The following is a 14,128-nucleotide window of genomic DNA, read 5'->3' on the forward strand; positions in this document are numbered from 1 at the left end:
ATTGAATTGAAATTTTAAATTGGTTTTAAATAACTTTCTGGTAACTGACATATACTGTACTTTCTACAGATCCCTTTATTTGGGGGAAAAATGTGGTTTTGTTTAAATTTTCATGTCAAAACATCTAAACCCCCAAGCGATTAAATTAGTTACCCCACGCTATTTTTCCCCATGTGGGTGAGGAAATGTGGTGACATTGGTGTGAGATCCTCTAGCAGGTGGGTTCAGCCAGCACCACTACAGCTGAAATTGCACCGAGGGGAGCCTGAGGATTGGGTGAGGTTCCCCTCGGTCTGCGTGTGCCGTGTTTCGTGTGGGCCTTTTGTATCTCCCGTGTGGCTGTGGCCAGGCCAGGCCACCGCGGCTGGTGACTCGCGCTGTGTCGGCGGCCTCCTCAGAGCCCCGCGCTCCGCCCACCTGTGATGTCATAGTAAGGAGGGGCTTTTCTTCTGCAGACTCCTCCCTCGGAATCTCCTTCATCACCATGGCAACAGCCTTATCTGCCGCCCTAGAGCCTTTCCCCTACAACAGCGAAATCAACAATGGCGCGAGTCAGCAGCGAGCCTGGCAACAACCGCTTCCCAAAAATACACCCCAGAACCATCCAGTCGTTAAACTGACGGCATTTACGGCTGGAAGCAAAGCTTGGTTGAAAGTAGAATACACAAACACTGTTTAAAAATAATAATAAATTATCTGTGAACCCGTTAGTTAACAACGCGGTTGGGGTGTAGCCGTAGTCTTGTGACTCATTAGAGTTGCCCCAGTGAAGTCAACGGGAATAGGGCACTGCCTTGCTGGGGCAAGGCTGGCTGGACATACTCCAGTGTGAACAGAAGGACTTGAACCTTCTGCAGGACAGGCTCTCCACAGGAGTAAAGTCTGGAGGATCAGCCCCTTGATTTAATTTTAGTTACCCAAAAGTTTAAATCTGAAACACCTGGGTTTTGTATAAAAATAGCATCAAGCTGATTTTGCAAATACAACACAGTTCCTTGTAGTTCACTGAGGCAAACTCTCCCTGAATGTTGAATGTATAACCTGTAGGGCTGGGCCCGCAGTGTTTATAGCTCTAGTAACATTTTTAAAAGCAGTTTACATCATACAAACAGTCTTGTGTTTTTGCTAAAAGAGTATACAGAGCCAAATTCTGCCATCATAGGCATTGCTGCAGTTCTTCCAAAAATGGTCATGGTTGTTGAACTTACTGTAATTTTTTTTTTTAAACTTCACTCTTCTTAAAATTCACTTAATATATTGTAAATATTCAAGACAAAGTTAAAATAACATTATTCAATATTTTAGCCAAACAAAAAATGCACTAACATTATGTGCCATACTGTCTTTGAAGCCCATACTCTTCATTTAAAAAGGTTATTTATCTTCTTGAATTCCCGTGGATTTCTGTATTTGATCTCTTATAATCTTGTAAGTGACAGAGAAAGTCTCAGCATACACATAAAGCATAGCAGCAGACTATATTATGCTAGTGACCCTAGGCGTGTCCTTACTGTTATACTTTAAAAGCTCCCATTGATTTCTGTGGAAGTTTTAGCTGTGCAAAGACTGCAGAATCTGGCTCTATAAAAGCAGTATTTTACACTAGACTTAAATATATTTAAATACTTAAAAGTCTATCAACAGAAGGGATTCTTTACTACTACATCATATACTAGAATTACTTTCACTAGCACTGTATTCTGTGTCCAATAAATAAAACCGCTATTGCTTATACTGAACTACAGGTTGTTTCAGAAACATTTCATCGATTGCAGGTAAAAACATTGCATACTATTGCTGTTTTTTAACAGATTTTTATTAATTGTCAGGTCAATCTTAGGTTAGCTTGCTTGTGCAACACATCACAGTTACCCTACAGAGAGTTCTTTGCATGCTGCAAGAAAATCTCGGAGCAGAAGTGTCATAAATGATAAGCATGCTGGATTTGTGATGCCTTTGATATCCAAAGAACTGCAAAGTCATTGTAAAATTAAATATACTTAATTCAATGAGAATTACTTCTAATTGGTAAGCATATCAAAGGTTCTTGGCCAATTACGTATTTACTCTGTTCATGATTCATATGACATATTCCAGGTCTATAAAGCTTGTTTCTAGTATGACGCATGGAGCTATCGTTAGCTAGCACTAATAACATGCTATTTGACTTTTATAAAATGTAGTCCTTTTGTGCCGAGTGCTAGAACAAAATAGTTTATCAGCTAGAAAGGATGCATTGGAAAGCATGCAGTGCTTTTTATTTCTTGCAGAGTAAAAACCCACCAAAGCAAAGGTCAGGTCACTTTTTTGAAGACAGAGCCACTTTTTCTTCAAGGTTTCACCTACTGCCTGAAAAGAGTCATGATACTCATATTAGTGCCTGCTGTTAACCTTTCATAAACATAACTCTGCAAAACCCTGGGAGTGGTTGATACCGTGTGTAAAATCTGTCTCATTAGTTTGAAGTGGCTATAGTACAATGTAGACTAGTAACCTGGTGAATGCCTCTGTGCTACTTTTTTTTATAAGCAGACTTCATACATTTGCTAGTCAAGGCAAGTAGTTTGATACTACTTTTTTTTGTTAGGTCTTTCTTTTAGCTTTGCTAAAAGACTATGTGTAAGTCAAGTTGATTTAGTTCTGGCTACTCAGCCTGTGGTATGAAACACATTATTCTGAAACTAGAAGCTGGTAGGCAATTTCCTGGATATCAAAGAGAAAGGCAGTGCAGTGAAATAGGTTAAATTCTCAGATTCTGGTGGAGAGATAAAGAGGTGACCAATTCATTGGAAAATCCAGGGGTTTGTTTTATTCTGGTGACTAGAAATGCATTTTGTTGTCCAATGTAAGGTATATAGACTCGAAAATTTTGGTCTCTGTATTTGCTGTAGTGAATACTGTATATTCAATGCTTGCCTATGAAGTGATTACACAGAAGAACTGGAGAGGAATAAAACCAGTTTTTTCTATGACCAGGACAACCTTGTTACTGTTGTGAACTGCAGCTGAAATTATAATCTCTAGTACGTTTATTACAATAACTATTGATGGATTATTCTTTTTAAATAATAAAAATCCTGTGCTATTTACTTGACCTCCTTCAATATTAAGTGCTTCTTGGCATTTTGGCTTGCTGTATGTATTTATCTGTTACAGTAGCTTATTGCTCAAACCTGTAATTCTGTAACAGTTAATTTTACACTTGCCAGGTGTTTAAAACGAACAGTTTGTTGACAGTGTGGATTTGCAAGGTAAGTTATTTTCTCATGTAAACAACAGTTTAATCAGTTAATAAATGTCATCATTCTCTATTTGTCTGCAATATATAGATGGAAACAATTGTCATGCAGAGCATGACAACCTATGTACAAATCAAGACAAACAGGAATTGATGAAGGAAAAATACATTATTTGTTTTCACGGAACATACTGCTTAAGAAAAACTGAGAAACATGCTAGTATTTCATTGATACACTTTAAATGGAATGGTTCCTTTAGGTGACGTCTCCAGAGCAAAATAAGGAGTCGAGTTCAGAGTATTCCCATGATGCTAAATATTTATAATAGAATTGAGTTCAAAACTTAATAACCGTTTCTCTAGGTTTATCCTTTGGCATCAGATAGTGGATAGTAATAGACATTTCCAAAGGAGTATGCTGATTTGGCAGGATTTTGTATGGAAATGCTCTGGTTTTTTGCAGCTGGTGTTTCTGAATAGTTCCAAATTAAATTTTGTACAAGTCACACTATTTAGATGTGGTACTCAGTAGTGACTATTCAATTAAGCTACTGTAAGAGCATGTTAATGTAAATTTCTAGGACAGCATACAGGTTTGGGTTTTTTTGTTTGGTCTTTTTGTTTGTTTGTTGTTTTAAAATAGTGATGCATATAGCTTTGTAACTGTGCTCATGTACAATAAAACTTTTCTTTAAATACATGGGACCAATAGATTGATGGACAGATCAGTTAGAATGAATACATGGTCATAATTGAAACATTTCTGTCTGGTGAAATACTACATAATTCTGTAATGATTTTCTTCATTACAGGTGTTTGTAAATTTGTTCTTGTACGTGAAAAACCAATGCCCAGTGCCTTGTAAATATTTAATGTTTTGACAACAGTATTTAAACTATAATGATTAATTAGAGAAATTCTTTGTCATCTTCTAAGCAATAAAAGAATTTTATCCAAATCCATAACATAATTAGAAGTTTGCTTTTGACAAATATTTGATGTACTTGAGTCCCAAATTCACCTTGCAGGAATATTTATACCACTTATTCTTGTCAGAAAGAGAAAGAAATTGAGTGATTGTATTCTCTTTTTTTTTTTTTTTTAAATATGTATACATGGAGAAAGTAATTCTGCCTTTATCTAAACCTGTGCTGTTCCATTTATTTTCCAAAGATCCTACCAAGCTGTTTCAGCTTTACTTGACGCACTACAATGCCTCGCTATGCACTGAGCTATTGGAATCATCTCAACGTCAGCATGTTTAAATTTAAGCTTATTTTAAAATAGGAGCTTTAACACAGCTTCCCTTGTAAGGAAATTTGATAGAAAAAAAGGGATATGCAGACAGTGCTGGTACATGTATGATATGATTACTGATTTCATGTCACATCTCTCCTTTCTAGTTGAGGAGAAGCAGAATAAAAACTTGCTGTATTTATGAATATAATGTCAAAAAAGTGACCAGCTATGCTGAACTTTTCACATTGGACTACTGAATTGAAGTGTGTTTAAAAACAAAACACCAAAAAACCCCACCGAGTACTTCTCAGTCCAAAATATTTTGAAGTACGGATCGCATTTAATAGCTTTAATAGGTTGGAGAGGGGTTTTATAAACCAAACTTTATGAAGATGCATTATGTGGTAACTTTAAGTTATAGTAGCTGTAGCCCTTCTATGTTAGGAGAAAGAACAGATAGAACTACTGTGTGTGTGTTGAACTTGGGATGCTTGGCTGCTCTCCAGATCCCCAGGCAGCTGATATATTAGACTTGCAGTACCAATTAAGCAGCCTATTCAGAATGGCTTTATGCACCACAAATCTTTGTGTTTTGTGCAAATTAAAAATAAAAATGAGGAGACAAACTTGACTTTACTGTTTAAAATTATGCAGTGCTAACATTTTTACCTCTCAAAATGAGCACACATAGCTATGCAATGGTACCATGAGAGTTCTAGTGTCCACAATACAACTGTGTGCTCTTGATTTCACATAGGATCTGTGTTTATTACTTTGCATTTTTCCCTTCTCAGGCTTTTCTGTTCATGTTTTCTCCATATGTCTGTCTTTTCATCATCTATGCTTTTCTACTTTTTTCTAGTGGTGTTATTTTAAATGATATATAAGATGCAAGATATAATGACAAACTATATGATGAGGCAGTTCTATGAACTAAAACAAGATGCATATTTAAATAGAAAATTTTGTTTCATCAAAGCTCTTGATAGTTTGTTTTATTGTAAGCTTAACAGAGTGAGGTATATATCTAAGGTAAATGGGAACATAATTCCTTTAGGCAGTGCTCAGTTGACTACGGTGTGGAGACATGTGAACAGGCTGTATGTCCTGAACTGGAAGCAGTGTTGTCAAGGTAGACCAGCTTTCAGGACCTGAGCTAGTATTTCCATATTGTACTTGCATCCTTGGGAACCTCTTATCAAGCTTTCTGTTAGTGATGGTCCAACCTCCCTTGACTCATGACCTTTAGTAACTCATTCTTACGAGATTATGGTGAAATACAGATAACGTTGGCTACAAAGAAGGAATCGGGTATAGGAAGGCTTGCTTAAGAAGTAATTTACAGTAAAGCAGCTAAATCCATATTGGCTGAGTGTACTACTCATCTTTCATTCCTTTCTTTTTTCATTCTTATGTCTATGCAATAACAGATTTCAATATTAATATGGAAGACCTTACTGCATACAAGAAAATTGGCAAAGACATAATACCTGATAAAACGTAATCAGCACAAACATTCACATTTACCTTCATTGGGTTGTGTCTTATGTCCATTTAAATGTCAATACTGTGGTTAAATTGCATTCCAGTTTGAGTAGCATTTGCATTGAAATAGCATTGTTAGATTTTCTGTTTGCTGACCATCAGTAACTGTTGCATTAGGTGTGCTCTCTTTAGAAGTTGTCTCATTCTGATGCCTATAGATTCATTCTGAAAGCAAAGTGGGACTGCTTCCAAAGCATCTCTGGGCACAGCTCTGCACGGCCGATTTTGCTTTCAAGAACTTAGGCAACATTAATGCATCTGAACACATATTATGACTGGAAATTAATAAACATCTCTCTCAACTCTAAGTCATTCTCTATAAACTGGTATGATTCCTGCAGGCTAACAGGAGGAAGATGCAGTAAAACCAGTTTTGTGTGTGTTTTGGTTTTTTTTCTCTTAAGTCAAAAAGTTTTATTTGGAATATTATACAAAGGCAGTGTATCCTTTGAGCAAGGTAATGCTTTCTAATATTGGAACAATAATTAATAAAGTTGACCTAACTGTAAATAGTCAATCCAACCTGGAACAGAGAGCAAGGTTGATAAGAAGTGTGAAGTCTGGGACAGAACTAACTAGTTAAAGGTTGTTTAAGGTTCTTGTCCTTTTATATAAACTCATTTCTATAATACAGCTGCTTCTGTTAGCAGGCTTGGATGAGACATTTTGCAGTCCTTTCTTTCTATGTAAGCGTCATCTTTTAATAAGGCCACTATGAATATGTGGAAACTATTTTTTTAGCACTTATTTGATTGACTTCTTGATAATTTGGAACGGCATTATCAAAGGGGCGAGTCTTTTGACTGCATAATGATATTTTACTTCAAAAATTTCAGGGAATTGCTGTCAAATTTCTTTCATCTCTGCTTAGTCTGTGTCAAGGAACATTGTGAAATCATTGGATGTAGCAACTGGCAATTTCAATTTTATTTGGTGCTCTTCAGCAGCGAATTAATACTGAAGTGTTTTCTCTCTCTCAGTTGATATTCATTTTATGTTGACTTCAGTATAAGCAGCCCCAATCATAACTACTTCTGTTGTTATTATGTGTATGTTTATTACTATGATAATGCATGTACTGAATTAGAATAAGGCTTTCTTCTAGCACCCATTCAAGTGAAATTCAAGGAGCTCAGATGACCTTCAAAACAGATTGGTGACGGATGTACTGTCCATTGTTTAAATATGTTTACTGCACACGTGATGTGTAAACTATGTATTTTGCTCACTCGCTTCCTCCCAGCACATAATGTATTGTTTTTTAAAGTGGTAGGTGCTCCTCACCTCTGAAAGCTGTTAAATGATTTTTAATGGTTTTTGTTTCATGAAATGTTCAGAGAACTCAGACTAACAGTCTGTGGCAAACGTAGTATGATTCAAGGCTATACAGTAAGTCTGACTTGCTACTTTGATATGCATAATATTACTGATGAAATAAGTTCTCCTTATATGGCTTCCAGTTTTGTGCACTTCTTGGCATCTTATCTTTAGTGGAGTTTCCTAGGATGTGGTTCATGTTGAATGAAGGGCTACAAAAGTGGTAGAAACTAAGGATAAAGTTAGGAGCACAGAGAGGTCCTGGAACAGATGTCTGGCAGACACAATCTGCCATGATGTGTCTGTATGTGTAATGTAGAGCATGCTTTCATGGTACAGGAGTGAAGATAATATAATTCCAATGACATTTGTTCACATATACGAACAGTTGAGCATTAGATTTTATCTGTTGTTTTCAAATGATAATTTAAATTCTGCTTTCTAATAAAGAAACAATACTGCCCGAGTTATGTGTGCGTACTGGAACTGTGGTATTTTGTCAAAAATTGTCACTGTGAGAAAGCAGTGAAATCTGAGCCTTAAAACATATGGTGCACATACATTCTGTTTAATAATTAGCAGTGTTTCAGCATATAAGAAACTGGGCAGGAGATAATTTTGCATGATCTTCCATGTGCTTGTTTTCAGATGGGAGATGGGAACGTGCTCTAGCAAATTTTCCTTATATTCCTCTGCTCGTTCACAAACCCAGGTGTTACAGCTGACACAGATTGGTCAGTGGACCATAAATACTGAATGGAAGAATTTTTGATAAACCCATAATATTTCTTATCAGCAACAGAAGTATGCCCTCTTCCACATAGTCTTAATATGCCTTAAGAATTAGTTAAAAATGTATGTAGACACAAAGCATTGGCCTGTCATTTGCATCACCACCCTCCTTTAAGAAAGTTTAGTTAATTTCCTGAGTAATTTTAGGGCCAGAAGTTTGATCATCAGCAAGAATTGTTGAGAATTTGGACTTAAAACAGACAGAAAAGCTTTCAACTTTAGATTTTAAAACTGTGTAGAAGAGTAGCTATTAAATATTGTCTCTTTAAAAATCTAGAATTTGTTATTTTTTGGGGTAGAAATTGAAATTATATTTCAATTCTTTTACACCCTCCCCTAGACACAGAAGATGTTAATCCAGAATGATGAGTAAACCATTTAATACAGCTGAAATCAATTTGGATTATAAGTAATCTGTGGACATGTAGAACTTTTGTATTAGTGCTAATGCTGTTGAAGATGTAATGCCACAGCTGGACTAAACACAGAAGTGATGGTAAGTTGAGTAAACAGGACAGTTAGAAAAATATATACATAGCTTGTGCTTAATTAAAAAAGAATTGTTATCAAAGAGTAGGAATATAAAATAGTCTTCATAAGAAATTCAGAATCTAGAACATTGTTCTGAGCTAATTGATGATTACAAGACAACTGTGTCTGAGCCTGTCATATAAAATATTTTATAGGTGTCATGGTAGGGTAACCCTCAGTGAAATTAATACCTGTCCTTATTTAACCTCAGACAATGGCTTGAGCTACAAAGCTTCAGACAAGCATTTAACATTTTTGTGCTTGTCACAAATGTTTATAGATGTTGGGAATCTTGAATTTGATGGTTTTGCTTGGATCTGCTTTTGCATTATCTCTGCCTTTAACTATGCTGTTAGAGGTTCCCGTACTCTCAGGTGTGGTGTCCTGAGAGTCAAAACATTAATTTATTGATATTAATATAACAAAGGCAGTGTTGATGACAGCAAACTGTGGAGTGAGTCATGGTATAGCTTAAATGTTCCTGTCTATTTTTTTTTTTAAAAGAGAGACAGATCCAGCTGTTCCCAGAAACTGTTGTGCCTTAACTGTTATATCTTGATATCACTAACTTTTCACAATAAAAAAAAACACGCTTAGATGTGGCAACATAGAAGTATTTTGGCCTCACATCAAAGGCTGTATCCAAGTACCTAGTAGCAGTCTGTCTTCAGTCTCAGACTCTAGCTTTTGCAGAGGAAAAAGTGGATGATGTCTGGGGAGAGACCAGTCTGTGGGTTCGTTTTCTCTTCTATTGCTTCTTCACTTGGGACCAATGAGACTCTGAAAAGTGTATGACAATACAACTAGAAGTATAACTGTGCCTGGAAGATGATGCAGGTTCTTTTAAAAAAGGAAGTGATGCAGGTTCTGTTGTTAAAATGGTATAATCTGTACTCTCCTGCCTGGAATGTTGAAGAAATGTATATTTTTTCCAGTATTTGCAAGTTTAAGTACTTTGTTCTTATTGTTCCAGATATCATTATGAAACCATTCACTTCACAGTTGTACACCTGTGTAACCAAAAAAGAAATTAAATCCCATCATCTGTCTTCTTGTTTGTGGCTACTTTCTCTAGATTGGGCAGACACTCATCAGACATTTAGAATGAGATAGAGAGGCAAAGAAACAAAATTGAAAAGAAAAAAGATCTCTTATAGAGCTAAAAGAAAGCTCTGCATAAATATTAATCCAATCATATCCTATAGTTACTATTCTTTGAGAGTCTTAAGATCATTTAAGTCCTGAAACTGTGGTTTTCTGCAAAGAAAAGAACTGGCAGACCTGTAGAGACTATAACAGAAATTTTTATCAAAACTGCTGGATGGACGTAGCAGTTGTCTGTTGCTTCCTATGGCTTTTACACTACCAGATTTAAAGAGTTTATGTTCCTTATTGTCACTGTAGGGATGATTTTACTCTTGTTTTGAAAGCCCTTAAGGAAGGTGGTATTGTTTTGGAAAGGTGAAATTATGTTGAATAAGGGCAACTCTTCAGATGTCCTGTTACTTCAGAGTCATAAAATTCTGCATACTGTGTTGAATAATAACATATATATTTAAATAAATGAATTGGTATATGTCTCTTGCTAGGTGCCTAATTTCAGAACCATTTTAAACTTGTATTACTTCTCAAAGGACTGTTATTTTGGTTGTTCTGATTTTGTTTATGAAGGAAGACAGCTTGGACACAAAAGACAGTTTGTACTGTATTCTCATCAGTATTAACTCTTATTGAAGATTAGGATGAAAATCTCAGGATTTGAGTTCTATAAATCTGGGGTAAACATTATGTGATCAAAATCCATGCCTTCAGTTTAATTCTTTCATATAGGTTCTTTCATGATTTGTGTATAATAATTACAGGAAAAGATTTAATTCTGTTTAGGACTTTTGTTTTTCTTTGGCTTTTTTGTTGAACACCTTGCTCAAATGCTATGCAAAAAGAATGGAAATTTTTCTTAATGTGAAATGCTAAAATATATTTAATCCCGACATAACAATATATGTGATTATACTACATAAAAGGGTAGAAAGATGGTAAGGCAGAGAATGAATGGACAAAAAAAAGTAAAAGGATAGATGGAGGGTTATGATCTGGATTTGTTTTGAAGCAGACTGTTGATACTTTCTCATCAGGCCTGTGATTAGACCTGTACATATTAAATATTGAAAACATATCATAGTAGATGGCAGGTTTGAAAACAACAGATCAGGATGCTTTATGATTGAGAAATAATTTTAGGATTTATTTTCTTGACCTATTTGAGTTCTCTCCAGCCACCATTCTGAATGCTGTCAGGGTAGATTTAGCACTTTCTGTAATACAAACATTTGATTCCCACCATGATAGAAACATTTGATACCCCTGAATTTATTATGGCATTTTTCTGCTACAACCTTAAGATTTGAGTCCTTTCTATAGTGAATGGAGACTAAAGTAGGACTGTTAGAGCACTTTAATAATAAAGGGGCTTTATGCTGTATCCTTGACCCAAAATTCACTCTCTGTCTCTTGTGCTGTGTGTTCTTGGTAACAAAGGTTTCTGAATCTTACTTGCTAGAATAAAACTCTATTTTTAACTCAGTATAGTAGAATATGTTTACCCCCTTACTTTTATTCCCTAAAAATAGCAGGTTGCCATTTATCAGACAGCAGCAATAGTAGATGAGGCAGCGGAACAACAGTGTGAGTGCAAAATAACTTCATGTCCCTGACCTGGAGATGGCCTCTGCGCACAGTTTCAGCTTTGGAATGATCTCATCTGAAGTACTAAAGTATGTTAATGCCACAAAAGCAGCATTAACAGCATCGTATAAGCCCGTTTAGAGAGGATTATGTTACTGTCCCTTCATTTAGCCACTCGTTTATCACACAGTTTGGAAACCTTCAGGAAGCAAGTTCTTAAAATTAAGGTATTATGAGTGTGCTCTTAAAAGATATTCCTAATTCTTTGATGTGTACTATTAGTGTAGAGAATGGACTTCTCTAATACTGCAAAAATGTTGTAATTACAAAAATGAAAAAATGTAGATGCACTAGTAGGTAACTAGTTCTAGACCTAATCAGAAGTTCAGCCGTCTTGGACAATTAAAAGCTCATTCTTCTATCTTTAAGGTGATTTTTTAACATAATAGGCCACATCAGTTATATTTGTATAAATCTGCTCTTTTGTATGTATTTGCAAGTATTCTGTATTCTTTTGGGCTTCAGTGGATTTAATTTCATTTTACATCAATGACAATGATTAGCATTTGGCCTGTTCTACAAGGAGCTGAAAGCAATCTCTCCATTTCTAATAGCCAGCACATCACTGATAGCAGATATGCTCTGTATTGGTCTGTTGAAACAGGCATTCACCCTCTCCTATATCAAGTTACTGTAATGCAATCAAAAGCCCTATTTTCATAAGTTTATTTTTACCTCCTTTACTTATTTTTGCATATTTATGAAGTAACAAGCATCTATTAAAGAAAAAGATGTACTTATTCACTCAGTTTACACATGCTTTTAAAATACATGCTTTAACATTACATAATAATGATGTTTGTAAAGTACACTACGTTTTCCAGTCCATATATGCTTAGGTTGTCAGGTTCCTCATTAGAGAAGTAAAGTCTCTATTTTTGTCCGTATTTCAATAGTATTTCAAAATTCAGTTATTTACTATCAGTTTGGGGATGTCTGCGGTACAATTAAAAAGGTGGCGAGTGCACGCTTTTTATAGCAACTATTTAAACCAGCTTAGTTTGGCAGGTAGAGTAGTAATTTTGCTTAATAAAAACACTGTGAGTACCTACAGCATGCTATCTGTGACCAGGTAGTAAAAAGAAGCTGATAATGGTGCATGCCTCTTACAGAGAGGTTCTTGGTTCTCAAAACATCTTAATTAAGATTTTATATGCAAAGAATTGTTAAATCATCAATTATGCTAGCTGTGAAGCTTTTTAACCACTTACTTTCTTGGGATGTAAATGATACTGCTTGTATTTCAAAATTGGCTTCTGGTACATACAGAATCCCTCGGCTGTACTGTCGCACTGATTAGTGGATTCTGCCTCTTCAGCTGGGATGTCAAATCTAGTGCCAGCCTGTCCTATGTAGTTAAAGCTGAACTAAATCTTCCCTATAGTTCAGGGCATAGTAAGCTAATGCTGTTGAAGTTAAGTTGCCTGACAATAGCATGACAGCTGTTGTCAGAAATATTTCTCCTTAGAGGTTCTATGAAACAAATAATCTGTATTCATCTTGTAGTCCAGTGCTATACGCTACTTGTGTCCCCTTCCACAAGAACACATTCATTTAGCACTGTTCTTGAACATGAAAGTAATTCTCGATCAAGTGAAAGAGCAGGGATGAGTTAACCACTTTCTGAATTGCTTACAGCCAGCCTTGATAAATGTGCTTATCATCAGAGAATTAACAAGCTGGTATCTGAGGGAAAGGGGTGCAGCAGCTTGCTCATGTTTGCCATTTGTACTGAGTAATAGACAGGGATGTAGCTGACAAACACGTGGAGGGGAGTACGGGTATTTCTGGCACCCCAGCATGGGTGAGATAGGTATTAGGCCTGAGTGTAGAGGATGAGTGGTGGAGTTTCAAATATATGTATCTATATGTATCTTGACTCTGCTTTCTGCTCACTGAAGAGAGCAACTGAGCCACCACAGGAAAAGAAGTACTAGTTTGCTGTTGGTATAGTCCAGCAGTAATTCACTATGTTGTCTCCTGGTGGGTTTAGGAAGAGAGTAGATTGGCTGTAGGTAGCTTTTCTAGTGACAGTGCTCTGGCTGTCTCAAATAGGTCTATCAGGCAGCACTCTGAATTTTGTATTCACTGAAACACACTGCTGCTCCATTTCACTCTGAAAAACTTGTAAATAAGGGAAGTCTTGATCTAAACTTGACTCTTTCCTATTAACCTTCAGACACTTCATGTTAATGAAACCCCAGTGAAATGATGTGAAAGATGGCATTGTTAACTCAGATGGATTAAAAATTACTTGAATAAGTATGTAGGCATATGCTTAGACTGGCAAGGACTTGGAAGATTTTTTTCAGCCCAGGTAGCATGAGCATAATTGAGGAAAAAAGAAGTTGTCACAGATGGTGATAGCAGTGAGAGGCCCAGCGATGTGTGCTTCAACCCAAAGTTTGCTACAAGGGAGTTACTGAGGTAGGATAACATACCAGAGCAACTGCCAAAATCTCAGGCTCTAAGAAACATGCTTATTAACTAATTAAACTTGCACGTTTGTAAAGAGAGTGAACCAAGTCATTCCTTCCTATGGAGAGATGTTCATGAGTAGAAAAGTGAACCGAGAAATGTGTGTGGTTGTCCCAAGGGATCAGTGCCAGAGAGCATCCGGCAGAGATGAGGGAATGAGGATTTCCAGGAGTGAGGCAGCCTGTGGTATTGGCATGGTGTAGCCACTGTATGGCCAGGGTAAGGAAAAATTACTTATAATTG

General features: G+C 36.3%; 1 protein-coding gene across 2 annotated transcripts in view; it reads right to left on the minus strand.

Moving 5' to 3' along the window:
- Window positions 1-2,346, minus strand: part of PEX5L (peroxisomal biogenesis factor 5-like) — a 40,903-nt gene extending 38,557 nt beyond the window's left edge. For both annotated transcript variants that reach the window (XM_009702423.1, XM_009702422.1), the window contains exons 1-2: window positions 2,284-2,346; window positions 418-522 (exon numbers count right to left, since the gene is read on the minus strand). In XM_009702423.1, coding sequence (XP_009700725.1) covers window positions 418-486 — 69 coding nt within the window. In that variant the 5' untranslated portion in view covers window positions 487-522; window positions 2,284-2,346. The remainder of the gene's footprint in view (window positions 1-417; window positions 523-2,283) is intronic.
- Between the last annotated feature and the right edge of the window lie 11,782 nt (window positions 2,347-14,128).

This window comes from Cariama cristata, unplaced genomic scaffold (genome assembly GCF_000690535.1).
Source record: "Cariama cristata isolate BGI_N322 unplaced genomic scaffold, ASM69053v1 scaffold9426, whole genome shotgun sequence".
NCBI classification, from domain to species: domain Eukaryota; kingdom Metazoa; phylum Chordata; class Aves; order Cariamiformes; family Cariamidae; genus Cariama; species Cariama cristata.